General features: G+C 63.1%; 3 protein-coding genes across 3 annotated transcripts; 1 reads left to right on the top strand and 2 right to left on the bottom strand.

The window, feature by feature from the left end:
• Nucleotides 1-1,642: 1,642 nt before the first annotated feature.
• VTJ83DRAFT_7276 (uncharacterized protein) lies at nucleotides 1,643-4,368 on the top strand (the record flags this gene model as incomplete). The annotated part of the gene is made up of 4 exons (XM_071014080.1): nucleotides 1,643-1,872; nucleotides 1,947-2,460; nucleotides 2,528-3,907; nucleotides 3,982-4,368. The coding sequence occupies 4 exons, from the start codon at nucleotides 1,643-1,645 to the stop codon at nucleotides 4,366-4,368; spliced, it is 2,511 nt and encodes an 836-aa protein (XP_070863493.1).
• Nucleotides 4,369-5,775: 1,407 nt separating this feature from the next.
• VTJ83DRAFT_7275 (uncharacterized protein) lies at nucleotides 5,776-8,226 on the bottom strand (the record flags this gene model as incomplete). The annotated part of the gene is made up of 2 exons (XM_071014079.1): nucleotides 5,776-5,809; nucleotides 5,915-8,226. The coding sequence occupies 2 exons, from the start codon at nucleotides 8,224-8,226 to the stop codon at nucleotides 5,776-5,778; spliced, it is 2,346 nt and encodes a 781-aa protein (XP_070863492.1).
• Nucleotides 8,227-11,317: 3,091 nt separating this feature from the next.
• On the bottom strand, nucleotides 11,318-12,864 carry VTJ83DRAFT_7274 (uncharacterized protein; the record flags this gene model as incomplete). Its single annotated transcript, XM_071014078.1, has 2 exons — nucleotides 11,318-11,362; nucleotides 11,419-12,864. The coding sequence occupies 2 exons, from the start codon at nucleotides 12,862-12,864 to the stop codon at nucleotides 11,318-11,320; spliced, it is 1,491 nt and encodes a 496-aa protein (XP_070863491.1).
• Between the last annotated feature and the right edge of the window lie 3,296 nt (nucleotides 12,865-16,160).

Below are 16,160 nucleotides of genomic sequence, written 5' to 3'. Positions count from 1 at the left end.
TTGCGCAAACTAGGGATAGCCTATGGATTTTCCCTGTGCCTCGACCATGACGGAAGACGCAAGGACGGGAGCGTGCCGGGAGGGAGGGAGACAAGCGGAAGGGTGTGGAAGGTTAGGGGGCTTGAACGCATCAGCGAGAGAGAGACACACGCAGAGAGAGGGCTGACAGCCGCTGACAGCTGCACCGATTGGATGCATGAAGCCCCTGAAGCTTTCCAAGCCAACACGGCAACAGCAGGAACCTTGGGTACGTACCTACGTAGGTACCTACGTACTATACACTACTGCGTACGCAATCCACACGTATACCACGTATACGTACTGCGTGATACGGTGTATCGTACTTGTAGAGTAAAGCAGGTTGGCAGGCCCGCTTGGCTGCGTGGGCTATTCATAGCTGGCGGAGGCCGCCGCCTCCCCACAAATGCCGCGCGCTCTCTCGGCTCAAACTTGCAGGTTCCCCGCCTCCGCCCTCAGAGCACACCACACGTCGCTTCAGCTCAGCTTTGTTGGGCCAAGCCTGGTGCTGACGGGGGCTGCTCAAGACTGGACTTGAAGACCAAAACAGCCCGAAAGGGCTGGCTGTCTGCTCTTCGGTCCCCAGCCTGCCCGCTGAGGCATTTTCCTTTTCCTTGTATCAAGCGTGGCGTGGCGTGGCGTGGCGTGGCCCGCTCGCCGCGGTTCTCTCAAGCACGCAGCAACTTCTGTGTACTACACATACACCACCTTCTGTGCTCCCCCGTGATGAGATGCTGTGTCGTCAAGCGTCAAGTTGTGTGCGGTTCGTTGTTGTTGTTGCTGTTGGGCGAGATGAGACCGGCTGGTTGTCTGTCGCTGCTCTCTGGCTGCATGCAGGTTGCAACCACGACACTGCAACCCTACTACTACGCTGCGGTACCAGACTCCTTGGTGCTTTGGTCGTCACGACCTGCCCTTCCGGCAGCACACCAGCATGGCTAGGTCGCCTGCCAGTCCCCGTTGCCAAGGGGTTGGCTCGCCAGTGCGTACGTAAACCCTGGATCGTCAAGGCCTGCCCGGTCTTGCAAAGTCCCGCCACCGTCCACCGTGCATGGACTTGGCAGTGGGCGGTACACGGTGGCCAGCAGGCAATACTGTAGGCGGTCGGCTCAGCCGCTGTCGTGGCCGTCTGAAAAGCGTCTCTGGACCGACCCATCTCCTCAGCCCTACCGGCGGTTACCCGACACGCACACATCCTCTATAGCCGCCGCTGTGGACCCCCTGGCACACGCTCCCCGTCTCCCCTGAGCTGAACCAGGGCCTCTTGGGCGCTCCCAAGCGCGTCTCGCACCGGACCTGGCCGTGCACCTGCAGGCCGGCAGGGCCTCCCTGGTCTCTCGCCCGTCTTCGAGCCCAATCGAGACGCGTGGGTAGCCCTGGGGATGAGTAACGAACGCCGGCACCGAGAGCCGCGGCGTGCGTTGAACCTTGCATGGCCGCGTTTCAGCGGACCACCAGAGCCGGGGCACGCACACGTCCTGCTGGTCGGTCGGGACCCTTTTCTCCACGGCTGGTGCGTGCGTCTCTCTCGTCTGAAAACCACCACCCACTCCATCTCCAAGCGGGCCGCCGTGCACATGTCTATGTAGACCGCTGGGAAACGACCATGCCATAGAAGGACGACATGGACAACTACGCCCCGCGGCCGCCACGGCCTCCTCTCCGCTCGGACACGGGCAACAGCGCCTTCAGTCGCATCTCGACCGTGGCCGACTTCACCGATCTCCACAGCTTCCCCGATGCCTCCGCCGGCGAGGCTCCCCCGCCCGCGCGCCCGCCCCTCTGGACCCTCCAGACCTCGGTCGACCCCTCGGCGGGCCACGACGACCACGGCCACGTCTACGCCAGCCCGGCGTCGGGCTGGGCCTCCGCCATCACGGGAGGGACCACCGGCTACTCCCCAATCTCGTCCGCCGACACGGCGGCAGCGCCGGGGGCGCGCGGCCGCCCGCACCGGGCTACGATGCCGTCGCCGAGGAAGACGGCGCCGGCTTGGCCCTGGCCAAGGAAGAGGTCGTCCCGGCGGCCGACTCGGAAAGCGAGAAGCGCTCGTCGACGGGCCGCATCGCGTCCTTCCCCATGTTCGACCTGACCAACATGCTCGGCCCCACCACGCAGGCCGACCACGACTTCTGGAGGGCCGTGCAGGAGCAGGAAGCCCGCGGCAACCTCACGGGAGGGCTGGGCACCGGCATCAAGACGGACGCGACCGTGACCGAGTCGGCCCTGCGCGCCTGGAACCCCGAGCACGCCCGCGACCACCACCGGCCCCTGAGCCGCACCTTTTCGCTCCGAGGGCGGCCGACGAGCCGCATCGACGAGGTCAAGCGGCTGGCGCAGATCGAGGCCAACAAGCGCGGCGAGGTGATCGAGGTGGTCCTCGAGGACGACCTGCCGCAGTCGGGCGTCGACATCGGCCTCGTGTCGGGCCACGCCGTCCCCGTGCCTCCGACGCCCGACCCCGACGCCGGGCCGACGCCGCCGGCCCGGCCCCGGCGTCAGGAAGCAGGCCGCCGCCCCGGGGAAGGCCGGCGCGACGGCCCTCTTCTTCCCGCAGCCCAACTGGAAGCCCTTCTCGATGCGCTGGCCGTTCCTGCTCGCGCTCGTCGTGCTCTCCCTCGCGCTCGCCGCCCTGGTCGAGGTCCTGTACCAGTCGTCGACGCGCCAGCCGCTCGTCGTCTTCCGCGCCCCCGCCGAGATCCCGGCCGCGCAGTACTTTGCCATCAAGTTCCTGCCCATGATGGTGGCCGTGAGCTACGGCGTGCTGTGGCAGATGACCAACTTTGACGTCATGCGCCTCGAGCCCTTCTACCAGCTGAGCAAGGAGTCGGGCGCGCTCGCGGCCGAGTCGCTCAACGTCGACTACCTGACCCAGTTCAACCTCCTCCGCCCCCTTCGCGCCCTCCGCTACCGCCACTGGGCCGTCGTGGTCTCGTCCGTCGCCAGCCTGCTCGCCAACACCCTCGTCCCCACCCTCGGCGCCGCCACCCTCTTCCTCTCCCCCGACCGCGAGACCCGCCTCCGCTTCCCGGACGGGGAGAAGCGCTTCCTCGCGCACCCCGTCTGGGCGCGCCTCCTGACCGCCACGCTCTGCGTCGTCGCCGCGCTGGCCTGCGTGCTGTTTTACCAGCTGCAGGCCCGCCGCTCCGGGCTGCTCGCCGACGTCAAGGGCATCGCGGGGCTGGCGGCCATGGCGACCGTGAGCCACATCCTCATGGACTTTAAGGACATGGACGTGGCCACGCACCAGGACATCCACAACAAGCTCAAGCACCGGCGGTACTTTTTGCGCAACTCGTGCCTGGCGCCCGAGGACGGCCCGGCCATCGCTGCCGGCGGCGGCGGCGGCAGCAGCAGCGGCAGCAGCAACGGCAACGGCAACAACAACAACGACGACGACGACGACCGCTACGCCCGCAACCACCTCTCCGCCAACCCCACCCCGCTCATGCTGCGCCCCCTGGGCGCCGTCCCGTTCCTGGTCCTCGTCGCCCTCTTCACGGTCCTCCTCCCCGTGGTCCTCTTCACGCCGGCCCGCGCCCTCGCCGACCGGGCCCCCTGGCTCGTCACCGCCGTCGCCGTCCTCATCAAGCTCTCGTGGGGCGCCCTCGAGACCAACGTGCGCCTGCTCGAGCCGTACTACCTCCTGAGCCGCCGGCACGCGCCGCCGCGGACGCTGTGCCTCGACTACACGACCATGCCGTTCGGGTGGGTCGCCGTCCGGGCCCTGGCCAACGGGCACTGGCTCGTGTTCGCGGTGGGGCTGGGGTCGGTCATGGCCGAGGTGCTGACGGTGCTGGTGACGAGCCTGGCGACGGCGGAGGGGAGGGAGTTTATCAAGATCTTGGAAGCCGGCGGCGCCGCCGCCGCCGCCGCGATCCACGACAGGGTGGCGTCGATGGGGCCCGGGCCGGGGCCGGCGGGGGGGTTCCCGACCCGGCGAGCAGGATCAACGCGGGCCAGGAGACGGTGCCGTCCTTCTGGGTCTCCCTTGCGCTTTCCATCGCGACGCTCCTCTACTTTGGCATCGTCGGCGCCGTCGCCCTGGTCCGCCGCGGCGGGACCGTGTTCCTGCCGCGCCAGCCCAACACCATCGCCTCGGTGCTCGCGTACATACACCAGAGCAAGATGCTGTACGGGTTCGTGGGCACGTCGCGGCTGTCGTCGGCCGAGCTCGCGAGGAGGCTCGAGGAGCTGGGCAAGACGTACGGGCTCGGCTGGTTCCGGGGCCGCGACGGCATGAGCCACTGCGGCGTGGACGAGGAGGAGCTGCTCAGCGAGTACAAGGTCGGGTACGACTACAGCATGGCGACGAAGCCGTGGGACGAAGAGGTTGTGAATTGGCTCTGAGGAAAAAAAAAAAGGGGGGGGGGGGGGGAGGGAGGGAGGCGAGTTGTCACGTCATTGTCATGTCACGCACGGCGTTTTGCGGGGAGGGAGGCAAGTAGGGACAGGGCTAGGCTGGGTTGCATTTTCTGGCGTACCGGACAGGAGGGATGATCAGGGTCGATCATCGTATCCATAGTAGTAACCATCATCATTGTCATCGTCATCGTCCTGTTTTATCGACAGGGGGTTCAGTGTGTCCTGCTTTCTGTAAAGCCGCCTCCTCTTCTATTGGCAGAAGGTCACCAACCTGACCTAGACATGCCCGAGAGAGGAGACAGAGCCCTTTGGGGGGTTCATAATGGCCCATGCGTTTTCCTACCGAGCCTGCCATGGTGTGCAAATTGTTGCTCGTTGATAGCCATCGATCCCCCGAGACCCGGAGAGCTTCTTCGGCGGTAGAAGGGAGGGGCGGCGCCCGAGGGCCAGCATACCGTGTCCGAGGCAGGAGATCGGAGGTACATAGCACGGCACGCAAGAAACACGCCTGAGCGAAGCAGCAGGGAAACGGCGAAGACAAGGTAAGGTCAGGCGAGGCACTTCGCAAAATGCCTCGGTAGGGAGGTGTATAGCAACGCAAATCCCATTCGCACCAAGCTTGTATACAGAACATACTACCACGCTTCCCCGGTTCCACTAAATCCTCCCTCCCCTCCCTCCCTCCCTCGTCTCCCTTATGTACCGACGATGCCCAGTTCCATATCCCTCCCCCTTCCTTTCCTTAGGTACCTGACAAATCCCTACACGAACCATCCAAAGAGACGCGCACACACGCAGGAAAACATCAAGCTTTGAACAGAGAACAGAAAAGTATATGCAGCAAACAGCACCCACCACCCTCCTTCTCCCCTGCGCGTCCCTGACACGCATCGATCCCTCTCCCCGTTGAAAAAAACAAAACAGTCAAACTGAACCCGCGAAGCGAGCCGTGTAAAAAAAATCAGCTCAGCTTCGACGTCGCTTGGCCTCGCCTGGTCTTGTCTGGCCTGGCCTAGCCGAACTGGTCCAGTGGCCAGGTGGGTAGGTATAGAGTAGGGGGTATCCATCCTTCGTGGCCACGAAATATGGGGGGTTTTTCATCTTCCCTTGCCTCTTATCCCTCCCTCTTCAGCCTGCTTAGTGATTATACCTGCATGTGCCTAAGGTACCTATGCCTTTCCCGCAACAATCAGACCGGAAAAAAAAACAAGGCCTTTCGGCCCCCGGGCTCGTTCGACATGATTTCGACAGGCCGCCGCCTCCAACCTAGATATATCCGAATCGAATCAAAGAAAAAAGCCAAGCAAAACTCCATGTCCCGTTGTTTGTCGTCATCTCGGAATTAGAATGCAGGACGCCGCACCATGCGGTATAGAGTCCCTTGTTTTTTTTTTAATGCTCATAGCCAGCGCCGCGTTGCCAAGGGCTGTGAAAACAAGAAACGCATGTCAGCAAGATCCGGACACCCCTAAGCCTTATGACACACGCGGAAAACAAAAAAAAAAAAAAAAAAAAGGAACAAGGTACACACCTGGAATTGTTTTGTGCCCTAAAGGCCCCGCCATAGGGGTTGTTGTTGCTGCCTGGCGGGGAGCCGTAGGGGCTTGCAGGAGGCTGCGAAGCACCGTACCCGCCGCCGCCACCGCCGTACGGGCTCTGCGGCCTGTAGGAAGCCCCAAACGGGCTGGCGGGGCGGTCGTTGTACCGCGGCGGGCTGCGCGGCCCGTCGGCGGGGAACAGCGGCATGGCGGGCGACGCCGGGGAGGGAGAGCGGGCGTTGGCAAAGGTGGCGACGGAGGCGGAAGCGGAGGGGACGCCGAGGTGCTGGTGGCCGTAGCTGGGGTCGGTCTGGCGGCGCAGCGAGTCGGACGTGATGGACTCGGCGTCGTCGTCGAGATCGAGGCCGCCCTTGCCGTACTTGTCGCCGCGGGCGGTGGCGGCCAGGGCGTCGAGCTCGGTGGTGGCGGTCAGGTGGGTCTGGGACTTCATGAAGGAGGTGCGGTCGTCGGCCATGATCTGGTAGCGGCCGTCGGGGTTCTCGCGGAAGAAGACAAAGATGGTGCTCACGATAAGCATGAGCAAGAGGATCAGGGCGAAGATGGCGTTGGCGATCCACAGGACGAGGCCGACGACGCCCGTGACGAGGGGCGGCTGGTTGAAGACCTCGGTGAAGATCATGAGGAAGATGGAGTTGATAAAGTTCATGGCGCAGATGGCAATGTTGAACGAGTTGGTCTTCTTGTCCATCCAGGGGCGCAGGACGCTGGCGGAGATGAGGGCGGCGGCCTCGACGATGAGGAAGCCGACGGCCTGGACGGTGCCCGAGTGCTGGGCGAAGGCGATGAACATGGCCTTGACGAAGAGGTAGCCCAGGGTGGGGAGGATGAAGTAGTAGGCGGTGGCGCGGAACTGGACGTAGAGGAACCCCCACTTGTTGAGGGCCTGGGGGTCCGAGAAGAGAATGTAGGCCGGGTTGTGGTGCATCAGGATGGAGCGGCGGGCGATCAGGATCACCTTGTAGGCGGCCCAGGCGAGGGTGGCCGTCATGCCGAGCAGGAAGAAGACGGCGAGGACGACGAGGGCGGGCGAGTCCTTTTGGGTGAACTCCCAGAGGCACAGGATGCTCATCTGGGGGAAGCCGATCAGGGTCAGGCGGAACAGGATGCCCTTGAGGATGGTGAGCCAGCCGTTGCGGAACTCGAGGAAGCGGTCGTGGGCCATCCAGTGCTTGCGGACCGCCACCTCGCAGAAGCCCTTCCAGGCGGCGACGGCGGCCGAGGTGATGACGACGAGCAGGCAGAAGAAGACGAGGCCCGTCATGAAGAGGTTGGTGGACTCGATGCCGGCCTTGAAGGCGACGCGCTGGATGCCGTAGACGATGTAGCTGCCAAACTCGGTCTGGATGTTGGCGCGCTTGGCCAGGGCGGCGACGGGCCCGGCGACGGCGCGCGGCACGAGCGGGGCGAGGTGGCGGCGGGCGAGGTTCATGCCGGCGGCGGCCACGTCGACGGCGCGCTTCTCGACCTGGACCGAGACCTGGCTCAGCGAGTCGAGCAGGAGGGCCGGGGCGCCGCCGGTGGCGCGCTGGTACCAGGTGATGGCGTCCTGCATGAACTCGAGGTGGATGATGCCCATGCTCCACTGGAAGTCCTGGGTCCAGGCCATGACGACGGGCGGCAGCGGCACGCCGGTGAGGCCGATCATGGCCTGGGCCTGGAAGTAGCCAAACAGCGACAGGGCGTTGGCGGCGACGTGGGCGGCGGCGTTTTGGTGGCCGAGGCCCGAGATGAAGGCCGAGGACACGAGGGCCAGGCAGGCGACGATGGCGGTGGCCCACTTGACGCCGATCAGGTCGACCGTCTTGCCGTTGGAGATGTCGGCCTCGACGCAGGCGACGCTCTCGCCCGTCTCGGTCAGGTTGATCAGGACGCGGGCCTTGGCGTCAATGTCGGGAAAGTTGTAAGCGATGGAGGGGATCTGGCTGACGACGTCGCCGGTGACGGGCAGGTTGAACTCGAGCGGGATCTTGCCCGAGGTCATGGGGCACAGGCCGACGAGGCCCGTGTCGCAGGGGTCGACGACCTGGCGGAGGAGCTCGTAGCCGTAGGCCGTGACGAGCACGTCGAACTTGACATGGCCGCTAACGGACGAGACGGCCTGGATGTCGAAGTAGGCGGTGCCGTTGTTGGGGGTAAACCGGACGATGAACTTGGAGGCCGAGAAGCCCGAGTCTTTGAGGCACGAGTTGAGCGAATGGGTTTGGAGAACGGGTTCTGCGAGGGTGGGCGCAACGAAGGCGGCGAGGGACGCCGCGAGGGCGAGCGGCGAGGACCACCACCGCATTTTCAAAGTCTGTCGAATCCTGCGACTGAAGACGAAATCCCAACTGCACTGCAACAACAACAACAACGACGACGACAACGACGACACCAACAGCAACAGCAACAGCAGCGGAAGGAAAAAAAAAAAAAGCGGCTTCAAGAGAATGGGAAGGCCGTCATGAGAAACAAAGGTTAAGGCGGAACCGTTTTCGGAGTCTCGAGCAAATTGAGGGCAGGAGAATGGAAGCGAAAGATGTCTGCCGGCAGAAGGGCGCCTCGACGAGCGGGTTGACGATGGCGGTTAGGGTGTGCGAAATGCGCGAGGCGGCAGGGTTAGGTGCGATGGATTGGCGCGAGACCAAAAGGGGTCCGACGATGTGGGAAGGGTTTGTTGACAAAGTCCAAAAAGACGAAGATTAAAAAAAAAGAATGGACGGCGGGTCGCCTGGAGAAGGACTGGTGTCTGGTGGTGGTGGTGGTGGTGGTGGTGGTGGTGTGTCGGGATGATGGGAAAAGAGAGGTGACTGGGAAGGGATGCGTAATGGGGGAGGAGAAGAAGAGACAAAGCGAATGGAAAACAGGGACAGGGAGGGACGGGCACCACGGTGACTGGTGGAGCGCACTGGTTGGCTGGACCTACTATGTACATAGGTACCGAAGCGGACTGGGCGGCTGGGCTGGGGGGGCCCGGCCAGAAGGATGCGAAGGAGCAAAACAGCAACAGGGAGCCGTCGTCGCGGCGCCAAGTAGGTACCAAGGCTGGGTGAGATGAGGCCAAAATGCGTTGGAGGGGTACCTGCGGCCCACGCGGGAGCTTGGCGGGGGATCCAGGTACCCCCTTAGCAAGGCGGGCCCGTGCGCCTGGGCGTCGGTCCATGTTTCAGGAGGGACGACGCTCCAAGACGCCCAGCCGCAACGTGGGAGCCGAAGTGGGAGGCCAAGCCATGGGAATCTCCCAATACTCCGTCTCTTTGCTCTGCCGCCGGACCATCGCTAGCGGACTGTGTCCTACAGTACATACGCGGGTCTGCTCGTCTCCCTGCCTAGGCTAGGTATGTAGTTAGGTCGGGTGTCCCTGTTTTCTGCTCTGCGTGCTGGCTGTCCGGGGGTTGCAGACTCGAAGCCCAAGACCTTGGCCACGGCAGCAAAGCAAGGTTTGGAAACTCGGCCAAGTCGCTTGCATCCAAGGTTGCGCGCGCGCCTCATCCCCTAGGAAAAAGCCCAGGAAAAAAAAAGGGGGGGGGGGGGGCGCGGTTACGGGTAAGATACGGTACGCTGCTTTGCATCTTGGGGGAGGCGTCCCAGCGCTTTGCTCCAATCCACCCGCCGTCGACGACGACATGCACAACCACGACAACGTCGCTGGAGATGAGGCAAAGACCTGCAACCGTCCAGCCAGCATCAAGAAGACGAACCCGACCTGAGGTGGCCCGTATGTATAGTACTGTATAAAACTAGCGCGAACACGATGCGGCTGTGCGCTCCCTCAACCCAGCTGCGACGGCCTTCACGTCGTGTTGTAAGATTTCATTCACGACAGAGACGACGCGATGGAGCAACTGTGATTGCTGTCCCCCTTTGCACATTTCCCATGTGCACAGCCCCCCTTCTGGCCCGGTCCAGGGCCATCGGCATGGGTGCTCCGCGGCTGGGCTGGGCCGGGCCAAACGGGATCCGCTCAGCGTTTCGTCGCTCGTCTCAGAACACGACCCTGGATTTGACGGGAATTACGGAGCATGTATGTACGCAGTATGTACATACAAAGAGGGAGGGGGGTGGGGGGGTTTCACAGCACCTCTCTTTTTGTTCTCAATTCTTCAAGCTGAAAAGAAATGGTTCTCTTCGCGTCGACGTTCCGTCTCGTGGGCTGAGCGTACGCAGCCCATACAGGTACACTGTTTGCTAGCACACGAACCACACCAGGTACAGTAATTAACGTATGGACTGTGTACATACTGTCGTATGTGCTCGGAGCCATGATTGGCATCTTCAGCGTCCAATCATGCACCCTCAATGCGAGACTCTAATTTTGATCATGCAGAAATGCAGCACGCGTCGCTTGCTCCGTGTTCCTGCGTGACCCCGCAAAAATGCCGTTGTGCCAAGAACCAGAGGCGCTTCTCGACCGCGCCCCCGTTTCCACCGCGCTTTCACCTGTCCACGGATCCCGTCTTGTCTTGTCCCGCCCTGCCCTCTGCCCTGTCCAACGCTTTTTTTTTCCCAACGGCTCCGGTTCGGCGGCTGCAAAGGCCGTGGAGCTGCTGCCACTTGACCGTTGTGTGGACATGCTCAGTACCCTGCTGTGGAGGGCCCGTGATTGTTTTTGTTTCATCATTGCATAGAAGGCCGCTCTTCTCAGCCATGTACTTCTGAGAGTCGCCCGTTGCCATCCATGTGGGTCATGAGCATCAACGTGTCGAGGGAGGGTGGGAACCGAGACCTAACGCGACGGACCGACACTCACTAATACTTACACCATCCATACATGCTTGCTGTGTAAGGGTTGGCCGTGCCAATGTCTTAGACCTCTGCGAGAGACACGTCAAGGCTTGATGTGTTGTTGGTGGACACCATTGAAGAGTCGTCACCAGCATGCAAGACACGAGTCGGTATCCAGCAAAAAAAAAAAAAAAAAAAAGAAAAAAGGAGGGGGGGCTGAATAACGAATGTCCATCTGCTGGACAAACCCCATCCCAAAAACCGGCCTTGATGAACATGGATGACTCTTGAAAGCGGATCTCGAACATCTCCATCCATGCTCGACTCGTATGGATCCCTCATTAATATAGTAACTACTTCCACCACAACACGTTAGGTCTCCGCCTGGAGGCTGGCCGGCCCCAAAACCTCAGCTACCAAATACGTAAATCGCTCGAGGGTTTTTCCCAAGTATACCGTGTAGTTAACACCAAGCAAAGAGAGCGTTCATAGGTAATTAGGACGCAGCCTGTTACCCCCCTAAGCAACCCGAAAAAGACCCGCAAAGAAAACAAAACAAACTCAGGACACCAACCCCCCCTTTTTTTCTACACAACTACAATACCTCCTCCCTTTTCACCCCCATCCTCCTCTCCTCACCTCCTCCCCCTCCCCCCACACCCGTAGCAACCGTATCAGCAGCAGCAGCGGCGGCGGCGGCGGCGGCAGTCGTAGTAGTACTAGTCGTATTAGCAGTACCAAAAGCAGCCGTAGGACTTCCCTTCCCACCCCTCACCCTCACCCCCTCCCCCTCCTCCTCCTCCTCCTCTTTTCTTCCCTCCTCCCGACCACCAGAACCAAACCCAGCCCCCGATCCAAAGCCAGAGGCGGCCCCCGAGGCCGACGCCAGGACCGAGGCGGCCTCGACCCGCCGCTGCTGCTCCGCCAGCCGCTTCATCAGCAGCAGCTGCTCCTCCATCGCCCGCTGCCGCTCCAGCGCCTCCCGCTCCCGCCGCGCCTTGGTCTTGGAGCTCCCCGACGGCGCCACCCCCGTCATGAGCAGCGCCGAGTCCTGCGGCGTGTAGTTGACGAACCCGTCCGTGGCGGGCGGGTTGCCGCCGTGGTTGTTGTTGCTGCTGCTGCTGCTGTTGCTGTTGCTGCTGTGCCTTCCGGATGGGGGTTTGGGATGCCGAGAGGGATCGCGGTCGCGGGTGTGTGCGTGCGAGAAGGATTTACCGTGGGAGCGGGTCGTTCGGGCGGTGGTCGTCGTCGTGCCGCTGCCGCTGCCGTGGCTGCTGCCACCGACGGTGCGTGTGCGGCGGTGGTGGTGATGGGCGGAAGAGATGTCTTGGGAAGAGGGGATGGGGAAGGGAGCGTGCGGGTTGTAATACGCCGCCGTGCCGGGGGTGGGGGGTGTGGTGAGGAGCGGACTAAGGGGGTATGCGATGGCAGAGGCGGAGGAGGAGGAGGAGGAGGAGGCGGCGGCGGCGGTGGTGGTGGTGGTGGCAGTGGTGGTGTTGAAGGAGGAGGCTGCCGACCCCCCCGAGAAAGGGGAAGGCCCGCTGAGAAAAGGGTAGGCCGCGGCCATGTTGACGTCCATACCCGCCGCCATCCCCATCCCCATCCCCAAGCTCAGGTTGGTCATGCCCATTCCCATCATCGTCATCATCCCCGACCCGGCGCCGGCCCCAGGAGCAGCCGCACCGCTGGCCGCCCGCCTCCGGGTCGGCGATCCCCCCGTCGGCGACGCTTCACCACCCCCGTTCACGCTCGCGCTCACGCTTGCCGCGGCGGCGGCGGCGGCCGCCGCCGCCGCCAAGGCATGGTTGTACTGATGATGCAGGCTCGTCGATGAACTCGCCTTCCGCGCCGCCGTCCAGCTTTTCCTCTTGCGCACCGCCGCCTCCCCCGGCGCGCCCGCAGCGCTCGCGCCAGCCGCCTGGTGGAGAGCTTGCATCGACCGGCTGCGCCGGTGGAGCGTTGTTCGCCCAGCGCCCGAGCCGGATCCCGCTGGGCCTGCCTCGCCGCCGCCGGCGTGGCGGGCCGAGCGCGGCGAAGGGGAGATGGACCGCAGCCTGCTCGTAGAGGATCCGCCGCCGCCGCCGCTGCTGCCGCTCACGGCGCGGCTCTTGCGAGGAGAAGAGGGAAGCGCCGGAGGAGAGGTGGCGCGTGCCGGAGGACGGGGCGCGGGGCTTGGCGCGGCGCGGGGTCGTTCCGGCTGCGCGAGACGAGGATGGAGCATCAGGGATGGCGCCTGCGCCCGGGTGCAGCACGCCGGCGGGACCGGCGGGGATCCCTAGCGGTTGAGGCATGTGCAAGAGGAGGTTGTCGGGGGCGCAGCATGCGGTGAGGTCGGCGGTGCCGTCTTGGGAGGAAGCGGTTGTGGCGGCCGTGTCCGGCGGCGGCGGGGGGTAGAGAAAGCTCCCTCCCGGCTGGTCTTGGTCCTGGCGGGCGGCGGCGGCGGCGGCGCTCACGGCGGAAAGAGGATCGGCGTCCATGGCGTCTGTGACCATGCCATGGGACGGATCCCACCAGCAGGCCGGGTCGACGAAGTAATCGCCGGGACAGGCCCACGGCGTTTTGCTGTCGGTGGACGCCGAGGTTGGAACCGCCGGGGCCGACACGGCCGATGCCGGCACGGTGGGGGGCTGCTGTGGCTGTGGCCACAGCTCCATCAGCGCCGTCGACAGCGGCGTCTGGGGTTGCAGCGTGGCCGTCACGAACGGTCCATCGCCAGCGACGAAGCCGTTGCGCAGGAAAGCTTCCCCGAGGAAGCCGTTGACGATGTTGGCCTCGGCGACGGCGAGGGTGTTGCCCGAGGCGCCGCCGATCGAGCCCTGTCCGACGGCGTGGTTGGACAAGCTGCTCGTCGGGGGCGGCGATGCCAGCTGCGTCTTGGAGACGTTGGGAGCCGGCGGCCGGCGGGCCGGGCCGGTGTGAGCAGAGCAACCAAGTTCTGTTAGCATCTGCGCCGTTGGCATCGCCGGAGCTGCCGAGAGCAGGCCGTCGATGTCTTCCTGCTTGGTGACCCCGGCCTGATTTTGCCGTTGCTGCTGCTGCTGCTGCTGCTGCTGGACCCGCGCCTCCTTGCCGCTGCTCCCACCTTGCAACGTCGTGGCGGCCTTGTTGCGAAGCTTGGTGCAAAGGGCATGAAGCCGGCTGCTGCCGCGGGCTGTCGCCTTTCGGGGGCTGCCACCGCCGCCACCGCCGCCACCGCCAGCCCTGGACGAAGACGAGCAGGACGAAGACGGAGGCGACGCGGGCTCCGACGCCGATACGTGCAGCAGCTGTGGTAGCGGCGACCGCATGGTGAGGCCCTCGAGCTTCAGAAGCTCCGAGTCGGAGACGGAACCACCTCCGCCGTGGCACGAGAGACTGTCGAGGTCCATGTCGTACGTGGCCCGCAAGGACGAATGCATCTGGGTCTGCTGGTGCGCGTGCGGAAAATGGATCTGGGGAGAGAAATGTTGGCCCTGACGTGATTTCAAGGCCCGAGGATGCCCTGCCGAGTCGGGACCATGCTGTTGTTGGTGTACGTTGACGTTTGTTGGCATTAGCAGCTGCTGCGGATGCAGAGAATGAGCTCCGGCGGGAAGAGGAGCTTTGAGAGCTCCGTCAGGGGGAACCATAAGCTGTGCAAACGCAAGCTGTGGCGAGACGGATAGCTGCTGCTGCTGCCTCTGCTGCTCCTGATGGCCGCCGAAAAGATCCCCGAAGCCGCCGTCGCCACCACCACCACCACCACCTCCTCCTCCACCTCCTCCTCCACCTCCTCCTCCACCTCCTCCTCCCGCCGGCGACTCTGTATCCGAGTCGCCTAGCTCAACAAACTGGGCAAAGAACGCGGTCGACCCCACCTCGGCTGCCGCGTCCTGCCAACAGAAACCGCCCCTTTCTTTGTTCACCGCCGACGGCAACCCGCCTGCTGTGAAGGCCATGTCTTGGACGCCAGCCATTGTCGAGGGGAGGGGGGGCACAAGGCCTCGTAAGGTGATCGTTCGCTGGGGTGGTTGTATTGGCTGTGCTGGTGGTTGTGGTGGTGGTAGCAGTAGTAGCAGTAGCAGTAGCAGTAGCAGTAGCCCGGCCCTAAAGAGAGGAACAATGTTTGTGCTTACGAAGACGGCACACGGGACAGTTGAGGATCGAGATGGTGTTTGTTGCTTCCCGGGGCCATGGCCGTCGCCGCGAGACGCTGAGCAGGAGGTTGTCGACGGGGGAAAAAAGCCAACAATCCAACGCCGTCTCTTTGCCACGGCAACAGAAGGCACGGAGAGAGGGAGGAGAGGGTTCACTCGTGGGAGGACCTAAGTGGGGGACAGGTTTAAGACATGTTCTCGACCGAGGTCGGGTCTAATGCAGGTCCCGTTGACTACGCCGAGGATTGCTGCGCAATGCGTCGCGGCAATCTCGCATTCCACCACACCATCATCATAGCTACCAGCATGCTGCAGGTCCGGCCACCCCTGCCTCTACCCCCCCCGCACCCCCTCCCTCGGGCTCAGCACGCGGGAGCTCGAGCTTCCCATGGTGGTGAGGCGAGGCAGAGGAGGGTGGAGAACCCGTTAGCCCGACCTTGTCGAGTCGACAAAGAAGAAAAAGGCCTTCCCCGTGCTTTGTCATGTCGAGCGTGCGAGCGGGGAGGTGAGGGTGAGGGCCAGAGGTGATGCCGAACAAGGCCCGTCGATGGGCACAAAGAAACACCTCCCATTGGAATGCTCGAGCCAACGGTTAGTTACCCGGCTTGGTCCGGTACAATGCTTAGTTCTCTCCCTCCCTCCCTAGGTACCTACCTGGCCAAGGTAAGCTCGCGAAAAAGGAGGGCAGGTGAGCGGAGGCTGATGGTGTGTACAAACATTGAAAGGTTGGACAAAACAAACGAGCCTCTGCGTGTGCAGCGGCGCCACCCGGTTGGAGAGTTCATCATGTGATGGGCGCAGCCCAACATCAAAACTGACGAGAGCTCGCAGGGCTGCGGCTCTGAGCGCTAAAGAGAGGCGTTGTCGGCCGCAAGTGGCCGTGGCGCCTTGGGAGGGCATGGGAGAGAAACGTGTTTGCCTGCAGGAGACGTCTTCCAAGGGATACATGCCCCCTTCCCCTCCTGTATTTAACGCCACGCCGGTTTCCATGGTTCCAGGTCATCCCTCGTGCAGAATGAATCAAAATGGTATTTTTGTCTTTTTGTACAAAGCAGCAGGACTCGAAAACGCCCAGTCTGCCAAGGCCAGATGTGTATACAGTGTAAATGGTGCAGAGAAAGGGATAAAGAAGATGTAGACAGGAACGTAGGAGAGAACGGCCGAGTATGGCCATGGGTGTATATCAGCGAGAGCTGTGGCGCAAGTCTAGATGCTCGGCGCTTTTCCGTGGAATGCTCAACCCCCCATCCCCTTTGAAAACCAAAACCCCGAAATCGACTCCCCGAGTTATGACTCCAAAGTGCGAAAGATATGCGACCGTGACCTGTACCACCCCCCCCCCCCCTCTCCCCGCCACCTACCCCCCATGCCGAAACGCCTTGTGTATAGTGATCCCCAATGG

Source organism: Remersonia thermophila, chromosome 7 (genome assembly GCF_042764415.1).
Source record: "Remersonia thermophila strain ATCC 22073 chromosome 7, whole genome shotgun sequence".
NCBI lineage: Eukaryota > Fungi > Ascomycota > Sordariomycetes > Sordariales > Chaetomiaceae > Remersonia > Remersonia thermophila.
This window is presented reverse-complemented; position numbering and strand designations above follow the sequence as displayed.